At 60.6% G+C, this 23,524-nt stretch overlaps 1 protein-coding gene across 1 annotated transcript; it reads left to right on the forward strand.

Moving 5' to 3' along the window:
- The first annotated feature begins 1,574 nt into the window (after positions 1–1,574).
- PEG10 (paternally expressed 10) lies at positions 1,575–21,871 on the forward strand. Its single transcript, XM_074266952.1, has 2 exons — positions 1,575–1,730; positions 20,320–21,871. Exon 2 carries the CDS (start codon positions 20,797–20,799, stop codon positions 21,748–21,750), a length of 954 nt encoding a protein of 317 aa, XP_074123053.1. The 5' UTR covers positions 1,575–1,730; positions 20,320–20,796; the 3' UTR covers positions 21,751–21,871.
- The last annotated feature ends 1,653 nt before the right edge of the window (positions 21,872–23,524 follow it).

The raw sequence follows: 23,524 nt of genomic DNA on the forward strand, positions 1-23,524 counted from the left end.
TACTAAAGAAGTAGGCCAGGTGAGCAGCGTCCTAGAGGGCAGAGGGCAGCCGCGTTTGTGTCTGGCAGGAGAGGACAGGCCGGGGTTAGTGTCCCGCCCGGTGGCTGAGGCTGAGGGAAGCCTTGGAGGGAGCTTGAGCCCAAGCAGGAACTCTAAGGAGAGGGGCTGGATGATTTCTTTTCCTAGTTTCCTGACCTGGAGGGAGATCTGGACTTTTTGGTGTGTATGAGCTGTGTGACCTGTGTCTGTGTGTGTACATGTGTAGCAGAACGGGATTATCTGACCGGAGAGCTGCAACAGCAGAAAGAACCTGGGCTATCCAGGTTTCTTGCCATGGCTGGGGGGCCAGGGTGGGGCAGTTCGGTTACAGTCACCAGACTCCTGGGTTAAAATGGAAGAGACCCTCCCTCCAGTCAGCCGGGCCGTGCCCTCTGGCCCCGTGGTGATAAAGCCTCTGGCCCGAGACAATTCCCAAGGCCCCGGGCCCAACCATCCACACAGGAAAGACCAAGTGGATCGGGAAGCGGCCTCCTGCACCAGAATCGGCTCCTCTTGGGAAGCCCCGAAAAGCAGATCTGTGCACCGCGCTCTTGCCGGGCCCCACACGGGGCACCCCTGCAAACCCGCGCAAAGGGGAAAAGGCAAGGCCGCACGGGGCTGGGCGTGGAAGCCTGGGCCAGGAAGGCTGGGGGGCAGCGCTCCTGGGGGCAGCGCTCCTGGGGGCAGAGCCCGACCGCTGCGGCGGGGCCAGCAGGGGCATGGGAGCTTCGGACAGGGGAATAAGGAATAAGGGAGGGTCCAGGGGGAGTCCCTGGGCAGCGCTGGCACTCAGTGCCCCCGAGCACCCGCCTCCTGAGTTTGCACTGGAGCCTCGGGAAGGCAGAGGGAGAAGGTCAAGGAAGGGGGGGAAGGCGGCTGCAGCACTGAGACTCTGCAACTCAGGGGGTGGGGTGGGGGAGCGGCTCGTATTTCCCATCACGAGTGGGTGCCACGGAGGGGGAGGGGAGAAGAGTGCTCAGGACACGGGCCCTTGTGAGGGGGGTCGGCACAGACCCCCTGCGCGGCGTGAAGAGGGAGGCCCCCGGGGGGGCGCTGAGACGCTCATTTGGTCCACGCGGGACACGGGTGGGGTGGGATCCCGCTCGGCCGCCCGTTTTCCCCCTCACGGCCCATCCCGTCCTTCTCCGGGGATCTGGGGGTCGCGGACGCACCTGTGAGCAGCAGCAAGGCCGCGGCGGTGGCGGAGCTCCTGCCCACGCAGGGTCCCCCCCCTGCTCCTCCGGGCGTCCGCAGCATCTTCCTCCTCAGTCCCGGGCTCCGCTCGGGCTCAGCCCAGGCTCCTCACTCGGCTCGGCCCCTGTCAGCCCCGCCCGGGCCGGCCGGCCTTGCTCTCGGCCTCCCCCTGACGGCCGCGCTCGGCGTTACAGCGCTCCGACCGGCCCGCCCCGCCCCCGCCAGCTGCCTCTGCAGCGGCGGCGGCCCCCGGCGGGCGGGGGAGGAGCGGAGCCGCCGCGCCTGCGCACAAGCTTTCTTCGAGCCCGCCCCGCGCTCCGCTCTGCCCAGACGGAGTCGAGTCTCGCCTCGTGCAGTCGCTTCTCCCGACGCTCCCGCAGCCTTCGCCCCCCGGAGTCCCCAGCCGCTCGCCCGCCCGCTCCCCCGGCGCCTCCCCAGGGGCCGGACCGGCGCCAGCCTCGAGCCACCGCCGCAGGCTGCCCAGAGCCGGCTGTCGGGTAAGGTGGAGCCCGCCTTCGAGCAGGGCAGTCCCCGGGCGCCGGCCAGCCCCAGCCCCCCGGCCGGCCGCCGTCGCACCCCACACTCCCGTTCATTCATTCAGTTTGGCGCTACTGCGTCAGGGCTGCCGAGGCTCCAAGCGGGCGCAGCCGCAGGGGCTGGGGCGGACACTGACAGGAGCCCGCAAGGCTACGAAGTAACTTCGGAGGGGAAGAAGGCGGCTCCGGCCGACCTGGGAGAAGGGGCGGGAGCAAGGAGGGAGATGGCCCCGGCCAAAGGTGCGGGGCCGGGCGGGAGCCCAGGGGAGAGGGGCAGCCTCCCTGGGGCTTTCAAAGCCCGCGCCAGGCGGTCGTCTCCGGGTGGGAGCGAGAGAGCCCCTGGAGCTCCCCGCTGGGGGTGGCGGGGTGGGGAACACGCGCTAGGACCGGTGCCTCCCTTGGGCAGCTGTGGAAGATTGGGGGGCGACCGAGCCCCTTGCGGGAGTCCAGGTGAGTGATGGGGGAGGGGGCGGGCGATGGACGAAAATGCGGGGGACGGAGCAGGGAGAATGATTGCCGATTGACGGTGGCTGGCGGACGCTGAGGGAGCCCGGAGAGGGGTGGGAAGCCCCTTGGGAAGGTCCCGAGAAGGGGCATGCGGATGAATTCTAGAGCGGGGGTGATGCAGCATCGGGCTCGCTGAATCGATCCGAGGGTCTTTGGCTTAACAGCTGGACCCCAGAGAGCGGGAGACCCCGAGAAATGGCGTAGACATAAGAGCATCGGGCTCGATGAATCGATCCGAGGGTCTTTGGCTTAACAGCTGGACCCCAGAGAGCCGGGAGACCCCGAAAATGGGGTAGACATAAAAAGGGTCCAGCACAGAACCTGGGGGGGGGGGGCACAGAGAAATTGGTACTGCGTCGAAAATCTGGGTGGGAAAGCTGCAGCAGACAGGTGGGCGGGACCCGCCAGGAGGGGAGGGGTGGTCTGCGGAGCAAATACCGCATAGACCAGGAAGTGAGGAGCAGAGAAGGCTCTCGGACTTGGCCGTTCCAGATTGGAGGAGGGGGAGAGGGGAGGGAGGGGTGGGCGGGCTCCAAGTGCTGCAGTGGCGTCACCCGAGGGTTCGCCGGTGCGGCTTTGCGGTAGCTAGTGCTTCACCGCTGCAGCCTCAGTTTCCTCTCCTGGAAATTAAGGGGAGGGGGGCTAGCTCTCTCCAAGGCTCCAAATAGCCCCAAATCTCCGGGGAAAGCTGTGGAAGAATCCATGCGGGGACAGGTAACTGGGGAAGAAGAAATGGCTCGGCGGCGGCGGCGGCAGACCGCCTCTCCCCCCTCCCTTGGGTGCCTAGTGCCGCACTAGGGAGGGGCGTCCTCTCTGACGGCGGAGGCTCGGCCCCGCCCCCTGCTGCCCCCCGCGCAGCCCCCTCCCTGCGGACCGCTCTGCAGATGCGGAAGCGGCCAATGCGGACCCTCGTTCTCCCACCCGCCAGCCCCGCCTCTGGGGAGCTGACGGCTACCGCAGCCCAGCCCCCCAATGCCGCAGTGCCCCCCCCCCACCGCAGCCTGTCTGCTTCCGCCCTGGACCCCTAAGCCGCAGTGCCCATCCCCTCCTCCGCAGCCCGGGAGGGAGGGTCCGCGCCCCGCCCCCTCCTCTGCAGTCTGCCATCCCCGGACCACCGCGTGGGCGGAGCGAAAGGCTGCGGGATGGAGATGGGGAGACTGATCCCCGGAAGTGGGCCGGCCCCTGGCGCTGCCCCTCTGCCGCAGCCGCTGCGGACCCCACCCGATTTCTGCAGCAGACCGCCCGCTGCGCCATTGCCAGCGTGCTCCCGGACCCCGACCGCTGGGCCAGCCTGAGCCGTGCCGAGTGCTGGGACTGCGGGCCAGCCGCAGGGCGCCCCCGCCCCTTCCCACTCACTGCAGTCCAGCCCCCCCCAGCTACCGAGGCGGCCTAGCCCCCACCTCTTCCCCAGCTCAGATACTGCGCAGCAGCCACCTGTTGGGGCTGTCCCCCCCACTCCTATCCCCGCCCACAACTAATCCAGGGGCAAGACCCCCACCTCCCAACCAAGCCTTGGGCTTCCTGGATCCTCTCCTTATGCTTTAGCCGGCATGGTGGTAACCAGATCCAATCCGAAGCCCCCTCCCCCAAACGGGGGACCCCCTTACAGCCTCACCTTTATGGTGGTTATAGGATACAACCTCAAACCCCCTCCCCAAAATTCAGAGTCCCTCTTACAGCCTCACCTTTATGGTGGTTACTAATCCAATCTGAAGCCCCCTCCCCCAAACCGGGGTCCCCCTTACAGCCTCAACTTTATGGTGGTAACTGCATCTAATCCGAAGTCCCCTCCCCAAAACCGGGGTCCCCCTTACAGCCTCACCTTTATGGTGGTTATAGGATGCAACCTCAAACCCCCTCCCCAAAATTCAGAGTCCCTCTTACAGCCTCACCTTTATGGTGGTTACTAATCCAATCCGAAGCCCCCTCCCCCAAACCGGGGTCCCCCTTACAGCCTCAACTTTATGGTGGTAACTGCATCTAATCCGAAGTCCCCTCCCCAAAACCGGGGTCCCCCTTACAGCCTCACCTTTATGGTGGTTATAGGATGCAACCTCAAACCCCCTCCCCAAAACCGGGGTCCCCCTTACAGCCTCACCTTTATGGTGGTTATAGGATGCAACCTCAAACCCCCTCCCCAAAATTCAGAGTCCCTCTTACAGCCTCACCTTTATGGTGGTTACTAATCCAATCCGAAGCCCCCTCCCCCAAACCGGGGTCCCCCTTACAGCCTCAACTTTATGGTGGTAACTGCATCTAATCCGAAGTCCCCTCCCCAAAACCGGGGTCCCCCTTACAGCCTCACCTTTATGGTGGTTATAGGATGCAATCTCAAACCCCCTCCCCAAAACCGGGGTCCCCCTTACAGCCTCACCTTTATGGTGGTTATAGGATACAACCTCAAACCCCCTCCCTTTATAGCCCAGCCTTTATGGTGGTAATTCAATCCAATCCCAAGCCCCCTCCCGAAAACCAGAGTCCCTCTTACAGCCTCACCTTTATGGTGGTAACTGCATCTAATCCGAAGCCCCCTCCCCAAAACCGGGGTCCCCCTTACAGCCTCACCTTTATGGTGGTTACTAATCCAATCCGAAGCCCCCTCCCCAAAACCGGGGTCCCCCTTACAGCCTCACCTTTATGGTGGTTATAGGATACAACCTCAAACCCCCTCCCCAAAATTCAGAGTCCCTCTTACAGCCTCACCTTTATGGTGGTTACTAATCCAATCCGAAGCCCCCTCCCCCAAACTGGGGTCCCCCTTACAGCCTCAACTTTATGGTGGTAACTGCATCTAATCCGAAGTCCCCTCCCCAAAACCGGGGTCCCCCTTACAGCCTCACCTTTATGGTGGTTATAGGATGCAATCTCAAACCCCCTCCCCAAAACCGGGGTCCCCCTTACAGCCTCACCTTTATGGTGGTTATAGGATACAACCTCAAACCCCCTCCCTTTATAGCCCAGCCTTTATGGTGGTAATTCAATCCAATCCCAAGCCCCCTCCCGAAAACCAGAGTCCCTCTTACAGCCTCACCTTTATGGTGGTAACTGCATCTAATCCGAAGCCCCCTCCCCAAAACCGGGGTCCCCCTTACAGCCTCACCTTTATGGTGGTTACTAATCCAATCCGAAGCCCCCTCCCCAAAACCGGGGTCCCCCTTACAGCCTCACCTTTATGGTGGTTATAGGATACAACCTCAAACCCCCTCCCCAAAACCAGGGTCCCTCTTACAGCCTCACCTTATGGTGGTAACTGCATCTAATCCGAAGCCCCCTCCCCAAAACCGGGGTCCCCCTTACAGCCTCACCTTTATGGTGGTTATAGGATGCAACCTCAAACCCCCTCCCTTTATAGCCCAGCCTTTATGGTGGTAACTCAATCCAATCCCAAGCCCCCTCCCGAAAACCAGAGTCCCTCTTACAGCCTCACCTTTATGGTGGTTACTAATCCAATCCGAAGCCCCCTCACCCAAACCGGGGTCCCCCTTACAGCCTCAACTTTATGGTGGTAACTGCATCTAATCCGAAGCCCCCTCCCCAAAACCGGGGTCCCCCTTACAGCCTCACCTTTATGGTGGTTATAGGATACAACCTCAAACCCCCTCCCCAAAACCGGGGTCCCCCTTACAGCCTCACCTTTATGGTGGTTATAGGATGCAACCTCAAACCCCCTCCCTTTATAGCCCAGCCTTTATGGTGGTAATTCAATCCAATCCCAAGCCCCCTCCCGAAAACCAGAGTCCCTCTTACAGCCTCACCTTTATGGTGGTTATAGGATACAACCTCAAACCCCCTCCCCAAAACCAGGGTCCCTCTTACAGCCTCACCTTTATGGTGGTTACTAATCCAATCCGAAGCCCCCTCCCCAAAACCGGGGTCCCCCTTACAGCCTCACCTTTATGGTGGTTATAGGATGCAACCTCAAACCCCCTCCCTTTATAGCCCAGCCTTTATGGTGGTAACTCAATCCAGTCCCAAGCCCCCTCCCGAAAACCAGAGTCCCTCTTACAGCCTCAACTTTATGGTGGTAACTGCATCTAATCCGAAGCCCCCTCCCCAAAACCAGGGTCCCTCTTACAGCCTCACCTTATGGTGGTAACTGCATCTAATCCGAAGCCCCCTCCCCAAAACCGGGGTCCCCCTTACAGCCTCACCTTTATGGTGGTTATAGGATACAACCTCAAACCCCCTCCCCAAAACCAGGGTCCCTCTTACAGCCTCACCTTTATGGTGGTAACTGCATCTAATCCGAAGCTCCCTCCCCAAAACCGGGGTCCCCCTTACAGCCTCACCTTTATGGTGGTTACTAATCCAATCCGAAGCCCCCTCCCCAAAACCGGGGTCCCCCTTACAGCCTCACCTTTATGGTGGTTATAGGATACAACCTCAAACCCCCTCCCTTTATAGCCCAGCCTTTATGGTGGTAACTCAATCCAATCCGAAGCCCCCTCCCCAAAACCGGGGTCCCCCTTACAGCCTCACCTTTATGGTGGTTATAGGATACAACCTCAAACCCCCTCCCCAAAACCAGGGTCCCTCTTACAGCCTCACTTTATGGTGGTAACTGCATCTAATCCGAAGCCCCCTCCCCAAAACCGGGGTCCCCCTTACAGCCTCACCTTTATGGTGGTTATAGGATGCAACCTCAAACCCCCTCCCTTTATAGTCCAGCCTTTATGGTGGTAACTCAATCCAATCCCAAGCCCCCTCCCGAAAACCAGAGTCCCTCTTACAGCCTCACCTTTAAGGTGGTTACTTATCCAATCCGAAGCCCCCTCCCCAAAACCGGGGTCCCCCTTACAGCCTCAACTTTATGGTGGTAACTGCATCTAATCCGAAGCCCCCTCCCCAAAACCGGGGTCCCCCTTACAGCCTCACCTTTATGGTGGTTATAGGATACAACCTCAAACCCCCTCCCCAAAACCGGGGTCCCCCTTACAGCCTCACCTTTATGGTGGTTATAGGATGCAACCTCAAACCCCCTCCCTTTATAGCCCAGCCTTTATGGTGGTAATTCAATCCAATCCCAAGCCCCCTCCCGAAAACCAGAGTCCCTCTTACAGCCTCACCTTTATGGTGGTTATAGGATACAACCTCAAACCCCCTCCCCAAAACCAGGGTCCCTCTTACAGCCTCACCTTTATGGTGGTTACTAATCCAATCCGAAGCCCCCTCCCCAAAACCGGGGTCCCCCTTACAGCCTCACCTTTATGGTGGTTATAGGATGCAACCTCAAACCCCCTCCCTTTATAGCCCAGCCTTTATGGTGGTAACTCAATCCAGTCCCAAGCCCCCTCCCGAAAACCAGAGTCCCTCTTACAGCCTCAACTTTATGGTGGTAACTGCATCTAATCCGAAGCCCCCTCCCCAAAACCAGGGTCCCTCTTACAGCCTCACCTTATGGTGGTAACTGCATCTAATCCGAAGCCCCCTCCCCAAAACCGGGGTCCCCCTTACAGCCTCACCTTTATGGTGGTTATAGGATACAACCTCAAACCCCCTCCCCAAAACCAGGGTCCCTCTTACAGCCTCACCTTTATGGTGGTAACTGCATCTAATCCGAAGCTCCCTCCCCAAAACCGGGGTCCCCCTTACAGCCTCACCTTTATGGTGGTTACTAATCCAATCCGAAGCCCCCTCCCCAAAACCGGGGTCCCCCTTACAGCCTCACCTTTATGGTGGTTATAGGATACAACCTCAAACCCCCTCCCTTTATAGCCCAGCCTTTATGGTGGTAACTCAATCCAATCCGAAGCCCCCTCCCCAAAACCGGGGTCCCCCTTACAGCCTCACCTTTATGGTGGTTATAGGATACAACCTCAAACCCCCTCCCCAAAACCAGGGTCCCTCTTACAGCCTCACTTTATGGTGGTAACTGCATCTAATCCGAAGCCCCCTCCCCAAAACCGGGGTCCCCCTTACAGCCTCACCTTTATGGTGGTTATAGGATGCAACCTCAAACCCCCTCCCTTTATAGTCCAGCCTTTATGGTGGTAACTCAATCCAATCCCAAGCCCCCTCCCGAAAACCAGAGTCCCTCTTACAGCCTCACCTTTAAGGTGGTTACTTATCCAATCCGAAGCCCCCTCCCCAAAACCGGGGTCCCCCTTACAGCCTCACCTTTATGGTGGTTATAGAATGCAACCTCAAACCCCCTCCCCAAAACCGGGGTCCCCCTTACAGCCTCACCTTTATGGTGGTTATAGAATGCAACCTCAAACCCCCTCCCCAAAACCGGGGTCCCCCTTACAGCCTCAACTTTATGGTGGTTATAGGATGCAACCTCAAACCCCCTCCCTTTATAGCCCAGCCTTTATGGTGGTAACTCAATCCAGTCCCAAGCCCCCTCCCGAAAACCAGAGTCCCTCTTACAGCCTCACCTTTATGGTGGTTATAGGATGCAACCTCAAACCCCCTCCCTTTATAGCCCAGCCTTTATGGTGGTAACTCAATCCAGTCCCAAGCCCCACCCCAAAACTTGAGTCCCCCCCCTCACCACCTCACCTTCATGGTGGTTATTGGATCTGATCTCAAGTTCCCTCCCGTAAACTAGAGCCCCCTCACAGTTACAACCTCATCTTTATGGTGGTTATTGTATTAAATCTCAAGCCCCTTTCTCAAAACTATAGCCTCTCTCCTTACAACTTCACTTTCATGGTGGTTACTGGCTCCAATCTCAGCACCCCTCCCGGGTTACTGTAGCCTAAGCTTGAGTACTTCTTGTAGCTGCCCTCCCCACCCTTACAAAATAGCCTGTTCCCTGATTATCCTGGTCTAGCCTTAAGCCCCTTTCCCATCTCTGTAGCCCTAGAGCATCTTTCCTAGGGAGGATGTTGTCAATCATTCACCCCGGACCTAGCCCAACACCCCACCCTGCTATAACATGACCCATATTCTGGGTTCATCCTCAGGACCCCTCCCCCTCATTGCAGCCCACCCCCCTCCTTCATACAGCTTAATCTCTAGCCTGATTTCTGTCCTCTAGCTCAAGCTTCCTCCATATCGCTATTGATAGCGGCCGTGGCTTCCAAGTCCCTCCCTCTGCCTCCCTCCAAAAATCTCCTCAAACCATCCCCCAAAATAAAAAAATCACAAGCAAACCTAGATTCTGATGCAGTTAAACGAATCCAGCCTTTAAACTCTTCTCAGGTGGAGCCCAGCCCCCCCCCCTACATAAGGCTTCTCTCAGAGCCTCTGGGACCCCTGTAGTCATCCCCCTTACTCTGCTCGAATCCCCTCCTGGAGCATTTGTTATCTATTGCCCCCCACCCCCCTCTCCACAGCCTTCCCCCATGACCGGGGATCCCTGGAGGAGGGGAGGGAGGACTAGGGTTCTGATGATCAAAGCCCCCCCCTTTACGTTTTACCCCCTCCCACATACTCCCCTCATTAGGACACTCCTTCAACATCACGCCCTGCCCATTTTTAATGTTGGCTCCCCTGACTATAACACCTATCTCCCCCCAATCTCTGAATACTTGGCCACCCTCCCAACTCCCTCAGAGCTAGTTCTGGAGACTCAAAGCCCCTTCCCATCTATTTAACGTCTGGCCACCCCCCCCACACACACTTTCCTATAAATCTTTAATCTCCAATCTTCTATCCATCTCTTGAGCTCCCCACGATTGATCCCCATTATGTCAGGTCCCTAGGGGAGGGTTAGGGTTAGCCCCTCCTCATCTCTTTAAGTTCTAGCCTCCCCAAATCTTTGCTATACATCCCTAAACTGTAACCCCTCTTCATCCCTATATAATACAGCTTCACACAATTGACCCCCATTAAAACCAATCGCCAGGGCTAGCGAAGTCTCTTGATCTATTAAAACTCGAACCCCCCAAACTCTTTGCTGTAAATCCTAACCTCCAACCCCTTCCTCATCTTTATACTGCAGCTCCTCACGGTAGACCCCCATTACATCAGGTTCCTAGGGTTAGGGTCGCAAAGCCCCCTGCTGCAGCTTCACATTTTGTCCCCTCCTTAGGACACTCCTTTCACATCATGCCCCTCCTCATGATCTAACAGCTCCCCTAACTGTAGTGAAAGCTCTCCCCCCAAGCTTTGGATAGTGTGCCATCCTCCTATCACAGACCCTCACTGCTTCGCTTCCTGAGACGCAAAGCCTCGCTCCATGGACTAAATTCTAGCCCCAACCCTTTCCTACAAATCCTTACCCTCCAAGCCCCTCCCGTCTCTGGATCCGATGGACCCCCATTACAGCAGGTCCCCAGGGGGAGTGGTCCCTCCCCAGCTACTTCAATTCTAGCCTCCCCAGAGCTTCGCGATAACTCCCTAACCTTCCGGGCTCTTCCCCATCTCTTTAACCTAGAACAGACCCTTCCCCTTAAAAACAGCATCAGGGTTAGGGTTCTCCTGCCTCCCCCCATCTATTTAAATTCTAGCCTCCCCAGAGCTTTGCCATAAAGCCCTAAACCCCCCCCCACCATTTCTTTATAATCCAATAACATCCCACCACCTCCCATTTAAAATAATAATTTAGCATCCATGACTGTAGCCCCCTCTAACCCTCTCCCCCCAATCTCTAAATACTTTGCTACTTTCCCACCACCTCATTATTGCGATCCTGGAGATTCAGTGTCCTTCCCCCATTTAAAAAATTCTAACCCCCCCAGTTCTTTGCTACCCCCTCCCCATCTCCTGTTTATGTAGGTGCCACAATTTAGGCTCCCAATTTGTCCTATAAGCGGATACCCCTCTCCATCTCTTTACAGTCCAGCTCCCCACAGTGCACCTCCATTACATCCAGTCCCTAGAGTTTAGGGTTAGGGTTCTCAAAGCCCCGGCCCCTCTTTTTACGTATTGTACCCCCTCATGATCTGTCCTTACTTTAGTCTTCCAGCCGGAACTCCCTTTCCGTCTCTAAATACAGCCCCCTCCCCATTTCCCCCCTATCCTTTAATCCTAAACCCCGTCCCCATGTGGGGGGTAGTATAGATCTTCCTCACAACCTGCTCATTACCACGAGTCTTCGCGCTGACCCCCCTTCCCCTCCCATTTTGAATGTTACTTTCACCCACAAATTATCCTGATTACCTTGTCCCGAACCCCTTCCTCACGTTCTTTGTCCCTGCCATTCTCCCGCCCTCATGGAGGCTTAAGCACTCTCTCATTGTCTTATGATCCACCCCCCCAGCCTACCCTCCTTAATAGAGTCTCTCCTCAAACTCCCGCATCCCGGCTTATTACCTAGCCTCCCCCCACAATCTACCCCCATTACTAGTCTGACAGCCGCAACTGCCCTGCATCTTGGAATCTACTCTTCCCCGTTTTCTACGTCAAATGTCTCAAAGTAACTTTGGGATAAAGGCCCCTCAATGCCGACCCTTCGCAAAGTCTCAGTTCTGCCCCATTCCCGATATCAGCAGGCCAGCCCCCTCCCAGTGTCTCTTCGGGGTCTCCCCCTCCCCAAGCCCCTCAGTCTCCTGCCAAATTTCCTTCAGTGCCTGCCCCTCCCAAAAGCCCCCTCAGTGCATCCCCCTCCCAAAGGGCCCTCAGTGCATCCCCCTCCCAAAGGGCCCTCAGTGCCCTCCCTCAGATCCTCCCCCTCTGAAAAGCCCCTCAGTGCCGCCCCTTCCCAAAGGGCTCTAAGTGCCGCCCCCTCCCAAAACCCCCTCAGTTACCCAGCTTAGTGCATCCCCCTCCCAAAGGGCTCTCAGTGCCCTCCTTCAGTGCCTCTCCCTCCCAAAAGCCCCCTCAGTGCCTCGCCCTCCCAACAGAACCTCAGTGCCTCCCCCTCCCAAAAGGCCCTTAGTACCTCCCCCTCCCACAAGCCCCTCAGTGCCTCCTCCTCCCCAAACCTTTCAGTCCCCTGCCCTCTCCCAAATTTCCTTCAGTGTCTCCCGCTCGCCAAGTGCCATCAGTGCCCCCCCCTCACTTCCTCCCCCACCCAAAGGGCACTAAATGCCCTCCCTCAGTGCCTCCCCCTCCCAAAAGCCCCTCAGTCCCCTACCACCTCACAAATTTCCTTCAGTGCCTCCCCCTCCCACAGGGCTCTCAGTGCCTCCCCCTCCCAACAGAACCTCAGTTCCTCCCCCTCCCACAAGCCCCTCACTTCCTCCCCCACCCAAAGGGCCCTCAGTGCCTCCCCCTCCCAAAGGGCTCTCAGTGCCTCCCCCTCCCAAAAGCCCCTCAGTCCTCTACCACCTCACAAATTTCCTTCAGTGCCTCCCCCTCCCAACAGAACCTCAGTTCCTCCCCGTCCCAGAAGCCCCTAAGTGCCCGCCCTAAGTTCATTCCCCTATGAAAAGCACCTCAGTATGTTCCCGTCCCAAAGGGCCCTCAGTGCCCGCCCTCAGTTCCTCTCCCTCCCAAAACCCATCAGTCCCCTGCCACCTCACAAATTTCCTTCAGTTCCTCCCCCTCCCAAAGAGCCCTCAGTGCCTCCCCCTCCCAAAAGGGTCTCAGTTCCTCCCCCTGCCAAAAGCCCCTCAGTGCCTCCCCTTCCCAAAACCACTTAGTGCCCTGCCACCTCCCAAAGGGCTATCAATGCCTACCCCTCCCAGCAGAATCTCAGTGCCTCCCCCTCCCAGAAGCCCCTTAGTTCCTCCCCCTCCCAAAGGGCCCTCAGTGCCCGCCCTCAGTTCCTCTCCCTCCCAAAACCCATCAGTCCCCTGCCACCTCACAAATTTCCTTCAGTTCCTCCCCCTCCCAACAGAACCTCAGTGCCTCCCCGTCCCAAAAGGCCCTTAGTACCTCCCCCTCCCACAAGCCCCTCAGTGCCTCCTCCTCCCCAAACCTTTCAGTCCCCTGCCCTCTCCCAAATTTCCTTCAGTGTCTCCCGCTCGCCAAGTGCCATCAGTGCCCCCCCCTCACTTCCTCCCCCTCCCAAAGGGCACTCAATGCCCTCCCTCAGTGCCTCCCCCTCACAACAGAACCTCAGTTCCTCCCCGTCCCAGAAGCCCCTCACTTCCTCCCCCACCCAAAGGGCACTAAATGCCCTCCCTCAGTGCCTCCCCCTCCCAAAAGCCCCTCAGTCCCCTACCACCTCACAAATTTCCTTCAGTGCCTCCCCCTCCCACAGGGCTCTCAGTGCCTCCCCCTCCCAACAGAACCTCAGTTCCTCCCCCTCCCACAAGCCCCTCACTTCCTCCCCCACCCAAAGGGCCCTCAGTGCCTCCCCCTCCCAAAGGGCCCTCAGTGCCTCCCCCTCCCAAGGACTCTCAGTGCCTCCCCCTCCCACAAGCCCCTCAGTGCCTCCCCCTCCCAAAGGGCTCTCAGTACCTCCCCCTCCCACAAGCCCCTCAGTGACTTCTCCTCCCCAAACCTTTCAGTTCCCTGCCCTCTCCCAAATTTCCTTCAGTGCCTCCCCTTCCAAAATTTTCTTGAATGTCTTCCCCTCCCAAAAGCCCCCTTAGTACCTCCCCCTCCCAAAGGACCCTTAGTGCCCGCCCTCAGTTCCTCCCCCTCCCAAGAGCCCCTCAGTGGGTCCCCCTCCCAAAGGTCTCTCAGTTCCTCCCCCTCCCAAAAGTCCCTTAGTTCCTCCCCCTCCCACAAGCCCCTCAGTGCCTCCCCCTCCCAAAGGGCCCTCGGTGGGTCCCCCACCCAAAGGGCCATCAGTACCTCCCCTTCCCAAAGGGCTCTCAGTTCCTCCCCCTCCCAAAACCCCTCAGTCCCCTACCACCTCACAAATTTCCTTCAGTGCCTCCCACTCCCAACAGAACCTCAGTTCCTCCTCCTCCCAAGAGCCCCTCAGTGGGTCCCCCTCCCAAAGGTCTCTCAGTGCCTCCCCCTCCCAAAAGCCCCTCAGTCCTCTACCACCTCACAAATTTCCTTCAGTGCCTCCCCCTCCCAACAGAACCTCAGTTCCTCCCCCTGCCCACAAGCCCCTCACTTCCTCCCCCTCCCAAAGGTCTCTCAGTGCCTCCCCCTCCCAAAAGCCCCTCAGTCCTCTACCACCTCACAAATTTCCTTCAGTGCCTCCCCCTCCCAACAGAACCTCAGTTCCTCCCCCTGCCAAAAGCCCCTCAGTGCCTCCCCTTCCCAAAACCACTTAGTGCCCTGCCACCTCCCAAAGGGCTATCAATGCCTCCCCCTCCCAGCAGAATCTCAGTGCCTCCCCCTCCCAGAAGCCCCTTAGTACCTCCCCCTCCCAAAGGACCCTTAGTGCCCGCCCTCAGTTCCTCCCCCTCCCAAAAGTCCCTTAGTTTATCCCCTTCCCACAAGCCCCTCAGTACCTCCCCCTCCCAAAAGCCCCTCAGTCCCCTACCACCTCACAAATTTCCTTCAGTGCCTCCCCCTCCCACAGGGCCCTCGGTGGGTCCCCCACCCAAAGGGCCCTCAGTGCCTCCCTTTCCCAAAGGGCCTTCAGTGCATCCCCCTCCCAAAGGGCCCTCAGTGGCCTCCCTCAGTGTCTCCCCCTCGCAGAAGCCCCTTAGTGCCCGCCCTAAGTTCATTCCCCTATGAAAAGCACCTCAGTGCGTTCCGTCCCAAAGGGCCCTCAGTGCCCGCCCTCAGTTCCTCTCCCTCCCAAAACCCCTCAGTCCCCTACCACCTCACAAATTTCCTTCAGTTCCTCCCCCTCCCAAAGGGCTCTCAGTGCCTCCCCCTCCCAGAAGCCCCATAGTACCTCCCCCTCCCAAAAGGCTCTCAGTGCCTCCCCCTCCCAAAGGGCTCTCAGTGTCTCCCCCTCCCAACAGAACCTCAGTTCCTCCTCCTCCCAAGAACCCCTCAGTGCCTCCCCTTCCCAAAACCATTTAGTGCCCTGCCACCTCCCAAAGGGCTCTCAGTGCCTCCCCCTCCCAGCAGAATCTCAGTGCCTCCCCCTCCCAGAAGCCCCTTAGTACCTCCCCCACCCAAAGGGCCATCAGTGCCTCCCCTTCCCAAAGGGCTCTAAGTGCCTCCCCCTCCCAAAGGGCTCTCAATGCCTCCCCCTCCCAGAAGCCCCTTAGTACCTCCCCCTCTCAAAGGGCTCTCAGTGCCTCCCCCTCCCAAAAGTCCCTTAGTTCCTCCCCCTCCCACAAGCCCCTCAGTGCCTCCCCCTCCCAAAGGGCTCTCAGTGCCTCCCCCTCCCAAAAGGGTCTCAGTTCCTTCCCCTCCCAAAAGCCCCTCAGTGCCTCCCCCTCCCAAAAGCCCCTCAGTCCCCTACCATCTCACAAATTTCCTTCAGTGCCTCCCCCTCCCACAAGCCCCTCAGTGCCTCCCCCTCCCCAAACCTTTCAGTCCCCTGCCCTCTCCCAAATTTCCTTCAGTGTCTCCCCCTCCCCAAGTGGCATCAGTGTCCCCCTCACTTCCTCCCCCTCCCAAAGGGCACTAAATGCCCTCCCTCAGTGCCTCCCCCTCCCACAAGCCCCTCAGTGCCTCCCCCACCCAAAGGGCTCTAAGTGCCGCTCCTTACCAAAACCCCCTCAGTTACCCAGCTCAGTGCCTCCCCCTCCCAAAAGTCCCTTAGTTCCTCCCCCTCCCACAAGCCCCTCAGTGCCTCCCCCTCCCAAAGGGCTCTCAGTGCCTCCCCCTCCCAAAGGGCTCTCAGTGCCTCCCCCTCCCAACAGACCTCAGTTCCTCCTCCTCCCAAGAGCCCCTCAGTGCCTCCCCTTCCCAAAAGGGTCTCAGTGCCTCCCCCTCCCAAAACCCCTCAGTCCCCTACCACCTCACAAATTTCCTTCAGTGCCTCCCCCTCCCACAAGCCCCTCAGTGCCTTCCCCACCCAAAGGGCCATCAGTGCCTCCCCTTCCCAAAGGGCTCTAAGTGCCGCTCCCTACCAAAACCCCCTCAGTTACCCAGCTTAGTTCCTCCCCCTCCCACAAGCCCCTCAGTGCCTCCCCCTCCCAAAGGGCTCTCAGTGCCTCCCCCTCCCAAAGGGCTCTCAATGCCTCCCCCTCCCAGAAGCCCCATAGTACCTCCCCCTCCCAAAGGGCTCTCAGTGCCTCCCCCTCCCAAAGGGCTCTCAGTGCCTCCCCCTCCCAACAGACCTCAGTTCCTCCTCCTCCCAAGAGCCCCTCAGTGCCTCCCCTTCCCAAAAGGGTCTCAGTGCCTCCCCCTCCCAAAACCCCTCAGTCCCCTACCACCTCACAAATTTCCTTCTGTGCCTCCCCCTCCCACAAGCCCCTCAGTGCCTCCCCCTCCCCAAACCTTTCAGTCCCCTGCCCTCTCCCAAATTTCCTTCAGTGTCTCCCCCTCCCCAAGTGGCATCAGTGCCCCCCTCACTTCCTCCCCCTCCCAAAGGGCACTAAATGCCCTCCCTCAGTGCCTCCCCCTCCCAAAAGCCCCTCAGTCCCCTACCATCTCACAAATTTCCTTCAGTGCCTCCCCCTCCCACAAGCCCCTCAGTGCCTTCCCCACCCAAAGGGCCATCAGTGCCTCCCCTTCCCAAAGGGCTCTAAGTGCCGCTCCCTACCAAAACCCCCTCAGTTACCCAGCTTAGTTCCTCCCCCTCCCACAAGCCCCTCAGTGCCTCCCCCTCCCAAAGGGCTCTCAATGCCTCCCCCTCCCAGAAGCCCCATAGTACCTCCCCCTCCCAAAGGGCTCTCAGTGCCTCCCCCTCCCAACAGACCTCAGTTCCTCCTCCTCCCAAGAGCCCCTCAGTGCCTCCCCTTCCCAAAAGGGTCTCAGTGCCTCCCCCTCCCAAAACCCCTCAGTCCCCTACCACCTCACAAATTTCCTTCTGTGCCTCCCCCTCCCACAAGCCCCTCAGTGCCTCCCCCTCCCCAAACCTTTCAGTCCCCTGCCCTCTCCCAAATTTCCTTCAGTGTCTCCCCCTCCCCAAGTGGCATCAGTGCCCCCCTCACTTCCTCCCCCTCCCAAAGTGCACTAAATGCCCTCCCTCAGTGCCTCCCCCTCCCAAAAGCCCCTCAGTCCCCTACCACCTCACAAATTTCCTTCAGTACCTCCCCCTCCCACAGGGCCCTCAGTGGGTCCCCCACCCAAAGGGCCATCAGTGCCTCCCCTTCCCAAAGGGCTTTAAGTGCCGCCCCCTCCCAAAACCCCCTCAGTTACCCAGCTTAGTGCCTCCCCCTCCCACAAGCCCTCAGTGCCTCCCCCTCCCACAAGCCCCTCAGTGACTCCACCTCCCCAAACCTTTCTGTCCCCTGCCCTCTCCCAAATTTCCTTCAGTGCCTCCCCCTCCATCCGCCCCCCCCCAGTTCCTCCCCTTCCCAAACCACTCAGTGCCTTGCCACCTCCCAAAGGGCCATCAGTGCCTCCCCTTCCCAAATTTTCCTGAATGTCTCCCCCTCCCAAAGGACCCTTAGTGCCCTCCCTCAGTTCCTCTCCCTCCCAAAACCCCTCAGTCCCCTACCACCTCACAAATTTCCTTCAGTGCCTCCCCCTCCCAACAGAACCTCAGTTCCTCCCCCTGCCAAAAGCCCCTCAGTTCCTCTCCCTCCCAAAGGGCCCTCAGTACCTCCCGCTCCCAAATTTTCTTGAATGTCTCCCCCTCCCAAAACCCCTCAGTCCCCTTCCACCTCACAAATTTCCTTCAATCCCTCCCCCTCCCACAAGCCCCTCAGTGCCTCCCCCTCCCCAAACCTTTCAGTCCCCTGCCCTGTCCCAAATTTCCTTCAGTGTCTCCCCCTCCCCAAGTGGCATCAGTGCCCCCCTTACTTCCTCCCCCTCCCAAAGGGCACTAAATGCCCTCCCTCAGTGTCTCCCCCTCCCAAAAGCCCCTCAGTCCCCTACCACCTCACAAATTTCCTTCAGTATCTACCCCTCCCACAGGGCCCTTGGTGGGTCCCCCACCCAAAGGGCCATCAGTGCCTCCCCCTCCCAAAGGGTTCTCAGTTCCTCCCCCTACCAAAGGGCTCTCAATGCCTCCCCCTCCCAAAAGGGTCTCAGTGCCTCCCCCTCCCACAAGCCCCTCAGTGCCTCCCCCTCCCAACAGAACCTCAGTTCCTCCCCCTCCCACAAGCCCCTCAGTGACTCCTCCTCCCCAAACCTTTCAGTCCCCTGCCCTCTCCCAAATTTCCTTCAGTGCCTCCCCCTCCCAAAGGGCTCTCAGTGCCTCCCCCTCCCACAAGCCCCTTAGTACCTCCCCCTCCCAAAGGGCTCTCAGTGCCTCCCCCTCCCAAAGGGCTCTCAGTGCCTCCCCCTCCCAAAACCCCTCAGTCCCCTACCACCTTACAAATTTCCTTCAGTGCCTCCCCCTCCCAAAGGGCTCTCAGTGCCTCCCCCTCCCACAAGCCCCTTAGTACCTCCCCCTCCCAAAGGGCTCTCAGTGCCTCCCCCTCCCAAAGGGCTCTCAGTGCCTCCCCCTCCCAAAACCCCTCAGTCCCCTACCACCTTACAAATTTCCTTCAGTGCCTCCCCCTCCCACAGGGCCCTTGGTGGGTCCCCCACCCAAAGGGCCATCAGTGCCTCCACTTCCCAAAACCCCCTCAGTTACCCAGCTTAGGCCTCCCCCTCCCACAAGCCCCTCAGTGCCTCCCCCTCCCCAAACCTTTCAGTCCCCTGCCCTCTCCCAAATTTCCTTCAGTATCTCCCCCTCCCCAAGTGGCATCAGTGCCCCCCTCACTTCCTCCCCCTCCCAAAGGGCACTAAATGCCCTCCCTCAGTGTCTCCCCCTCCCAAAAGGGTCTCAGTCCCCTACCACCTCACAAATTTCCTTCAGTATCTCCCCCACCCAAAGGGCCCTCAGTGCCTCCCCCTCCCAAGGACTCTCAGTGCCTCCCCCTCCCAACAGAACCTCAGTGCCTCCCCCTGCCAAAAGCCCCTCAGTGCCTCCCCCTCCCAAAGGGCCCTCAGTGCCTCCCCCTCCCAAAGGGCCCTCAGTGCCTCCCCCTCCCAAAGGGCCCTCAGTGCCTCCCCCTCCCAAAGGGCCCTCAGTGCCTCCCCCTCCCAAAGGGCTCTCAGTTCCTCCCCCTCCCAAAGGGCTCTCAGTGCCTCCCCCTCCCAAAGGGCTCTCAGTTCCTCCCCCTCCCAAAGGGCTCTCAATGCCTCCCCCTCCCAGAAGCCCCTTAGTACCTCCCCCTCCCAAAAGGGTCTCAGTGCCTCCCCCTCCCAAAACCCCTCAGTCCCCTACCACCTCACAAATTTCCTTCAGTGCCTCCCCCTCCCACAAGCCCCTCAGTGCCTCCCCCACCCAAAGGGCCATCAGTGCCTCCCCTTCCCAAAACCCCCTCAGTTACCCAGCTTAGTGCCTCCCCCTCCCAAAAGTCCCTTAGTTCCTCCCCCTCCCACAAGCCCCTCAGTGCCTCCCCTTCCTAAAGGGCTCTCAATGCCTCCCCCTCCCAGAAGCCCCTTAGTACCTCCCCCTCCCAAAAGGGTCTCAGTCCCCTACCACCTCACAAATTTCCTTCTGTGCCTCCCCCCACAAGCCCCTCAGTGCCTCCCCCTCCCCAAACCTTTCAGTCCCCTGCCCTCTCCCAAATTTCCTTCAGTGTCTCCCCCTCCCCAAGTGGCATCAGTGCCCCCCTCACTTCCTCCCCCTCCCAAAGGGCACTAAATGCCCTCCCTCAGTGTCTCCCCCTCCCAAAAGCTCCTCAGTCCCCTACCACCTCACAAATTTCCTTCAGTATCTCCCCCTCCCACAGGGCTCTCAGTGCCTCCCCCTCCCAACAGAACCTCAATGCCTCCCCCTCCCAGAAGCCCCTTAGTACCTCCCCCTCCCAAAGGACCCTTAGTGCTCGCCCTCAGTTCCTCTCCCTCCCAAAACCCCCTCAGTTACCCAGCTTAGTGCCTCCCCCTCCCACAAGCCTTCAGTGCCTCCCCCTCCCACAAGCCCTCAGTGCCTCCCCCTCCCACAAGCCCCTCAGTGACTCCTCCTCCCCAAATCTTTCAGTCCCCTGCCCTCTCCCAAATTTCCTTCAGTGCCTCCCCCTCCCAAAGGACCCTTAGTGCCCTCCCTCAGTTCATCCCCCTCCCCAAATCCCCTCAGTCCCATCCCCCCTCCCAAAGGACCCTTCAGTGCCTCTCCCTCCCACAGGGCCCTCAGTGTCCCTCCTCAGTGCCTCGTCTTCCCCAGTTTCAGAGTCTGGTCCTTCCCAAGCTGCTTTTCCACATCCTTTTTTGTCTTGTGGGCAGGGGATCAGACCCGGCCCAGATGGGCTCCTCGGGCGCCCTCAGCCCACCTAACCTCCCCGTGTTCTTTTTTTTGCAGGTGCCAGCATCTCTGCCCTTCGGGAAGCAGACCCCATTACCTCCCAGCGCAGAACCTGAGGATACAGCAGGACTCGGGAGTCTCCTAAACCCAGACCCCCCACCTTGGGGTGGGGGGTTGGGGCTCCGGATTTGGGGGCAGGGAGGCATCGTCCGGCTCGGCCAGCTCGACGATGTGATTTGGGGGCTCCGGCCCCGGTAGTGTATCTTCTGCGCCGGCCCCAGCCGGCGGGGCATGGGGGTTCTGGAGAACTCCCGCTGACGCCGCGGCCCGCTGGCACCCCCCCGGTTTCGCCACCGCGTCTTCTCGCCGCCGGAGGAGTCCCCCCCGGCCGGCCCCGGCTGTCCCTGGGGCTCCCCGGCCGGGTGCCGCCTCCCCCGGGGCCGCCGCCTCCCCCCGCTCTGGCCCCTCCGGAGTGACGAGCCCTCCACGACGCCTCCCCGATCGCGCCAGGGCCGCCCCGCCGCGCCCCCCAGCATGCCGACCAGCACCGGCTCGGGCGCCTCGGCGCGCCGCTGCCGGATGGAGGACCTCACGGCCGAGGTCCAGGCCCTGCGGGCCCAGCTCCTCCAGCAGACGGAGGAGAACAGCTCCCTGCAGACCCAGCTGCTGCAGCTGTCCGAGGAGAACGCCAACCTGCGGGGGCAGCTGCAGGCCACCCCGGTGGGCGCCATGGGCCTGGCGGCCCCTCGCGGCAAGTGCCCCGTGGGCCTGCCCGAGAAGTTCGACGGGACCCCCGAGATGCTGCCCAGCTTCCTGGCCCAGAGCCGCCTCTACATGGAGCTGCGCCCCGAGGACTTCCCCACGGAGCACGTGCGGGTCTGCTTCCTCACCAGCCTGCTCAAGGGGCGCGCCGCCCGCTGGGCCACCCCCTACCTGCTGGAGTCCAGCCCCCTGCTCAACAACTACGACGCCTTCATCGACGAGTTCAAGCAGGCCTTCGAGGACCCCCAGCGCAAGGAGGCCGCCAACCGCAAGATCCGGCGCCTGCGCCAGGGCCTGGGCTCCGTGCTGGACTACGCCAGCGCCTTCCGCCTCTGCGCCCAGGACCTGGACTGGAACGAGCCGGCCTTCATCGACCAGTTCCTGGAGGGCCTCAGCGACCCCATCCAGGACGAGCTGGCCCGCGTGGAGGTGGCGCGCTCGCTGCCCGCGCTCATCAACCAGTGCCTGCGCATCGAGGGGCGGCTCAACTCACGCCGGGGGGCGTCCCCGTCCGGCTCGCCCCAGCCGCAGAGCGCCGCGTCGCCCCCGGCCGAGTCCGAGTCCGGCCAGCTGGTGAGCCGCCCGCAGCTGACCCCCGAGGAGAGGGAGCGCCGCCGGAGGCTGAACCTGTGCATGTACTGCGGGCTGGCCGGCCACTACGTGGACAACTGTCCGTCCAAGAAGCCAAAGTCTTCTGGGGTGGGAAACTCCCTGGCCCCGCTGTAGAGGGACCCCCAGCGCCCGGGCCTGAAACAGAAAGGTCCCCCCCAGATGACGCGTCATCTTCTCACTTGCAACTGCTGATCACGCTGCACCTCCCGGACGGCTCCTACTGCACCGTCCGCGCCATGATCGACTCCGGTGCCTCCGGCAACTTCATCGACCAAGACTACGTCGCGCAGACCGGGATCCCGGTGAAGATCAAGTACTGGCCGGTGCTGGTGGAGGCCATCGACGGCCGGCCCCTGGCCTCCGGCCCCGTGACCCAGGAGACCCAGGAGCTGGTGGTGGACATCGGGGAGCATCGCGAGAGACTCTCCTTCGATGTGACCCAGTCCCCCTTCTTCCCCGTGGTCCTGGGCGTGCGCTGGCTGACCCAGCACAACCCCTCCATCATGTGGAGCTCCCGGACCATCGTCTTCGACTCCGAGTACTGCCAGCACAACTGCCGGGCCGCCCTGCTGATGGCGCCGAGCGTGGTCCCCGCGGGCATGGACGTGCAGGAGGTGCTGGTGCCCGTGGCCCAGGAGGCCGTGCCCTACCACGCGCCCTACGGCTACGCCGTGGCCCCCGCCGGCTGCCCCTACGCCGTGTCCGACCCGGAGCTCATGGCCGTCCGGGACTTCCTGGCCAAGAACGTCAAGTGGGTCTGCGTGCAGCCCGCCTCCCCCGTGGGGGCCCCCGTGGTCATCATGAAGAAGGTGGGAGAGCTGTACCTCTGCAACGACTCCCAGAACCCCAACGCCATCGCCGTCTGGAACCAGTACCCGCCGCCCTCGGCTCCGTACGTCTTGTACCAGCTGCAGGCGGCCCCCATCTACCGCACCCGCTCCCCGGCGGGCTACACCACCTGGTCCATGCTGGGAAGGGAAATGAGCGGGAAGCTGTGCTTGATTCCCTTCTTGGTCACCTCCAACATCCGTTGACACTGTCCGGCTTCCGCAACGCATCCTCCCGTTCCAGCAACCTCAGCAAGACGTCTCGTGACCACCTCGCTCACCGCCCCCCCGGCCGTGGGGCTGACCGCCCGGCGACCGACCCCCGTGACCGTCCGGCCGGACCGGCGTCCCACACGCCGGCTGTACATTAACCTGGAGAAGCGTCTCGTGTGTGACTCTCGGGGCGCCCCGTTCCCCCCCCCCCCGAAGGCCTCCGACCGACTCTGGTCGGGCCGCTGTCGTCCCGGACCGGCGCCCTCCCCGCGACACCCAGGGCCTTAAGGACCGTCCAGGGGCCGCGGCCTCGCCCCCAGGGGAGCGGGGGACTTTCCCCGGCGCCGCCGAGAGCCCCGGAGATGCTGACCCACACTATGACCTCAGTTTCACGCTTCCAGGACGGCCATCTCTCATTCTCCGCAGACACTTACGCTTCACACATGGCCTTTGGGACAGCCCCCTCCCGGGCAAAGGGAGGCGCGGGCCCACTCTGCCTCTGTCCCTCCTTATTCACAAGCTTAGCAACTCAAAAGCCCGTTCTGCCACCTGGAAGAGACTCGCCAGCGATCAGAGCTGCCTCTGACGCGCGGCGACCAGCCGAGAAGAGACCGTACGCCTAAACACCGTGTGATATATTGCCAAAATTGGTACCGTCTACCAGCTCCAAGAAATCAGCACCAGCAACAACCGTGCTGGTCCCTTTTTGTCGTGATTGTCCCAGTGAGTGTACCCCCCCCCCCGGCCCCCGAGCGAAAGGACGGCCCCCTCGCCGCACCCCCCCAGCTGGGGCCACTCCCCTGCCACCTATACGCTTAGCCTTTCACGGCTCCTAGATCAATCTGGCC

This window comes from Sminthopsis crassicaudata, chromosome 5 (genome assembly GCF_048593235.1).
Source record: "Sminthopsis crassicaudata isolate SCR6 chromosome 5, ASM4859323v1, whole genome shotgun sequence".
Taxonomy (NCBI): domain Eukaryota; kingdom Metazoa; phylum Chordata; class Mammalia; order Dasyuromorphia; family Dasyuridae; genus Sminthopsis; species Sminthopsis crassicaudata.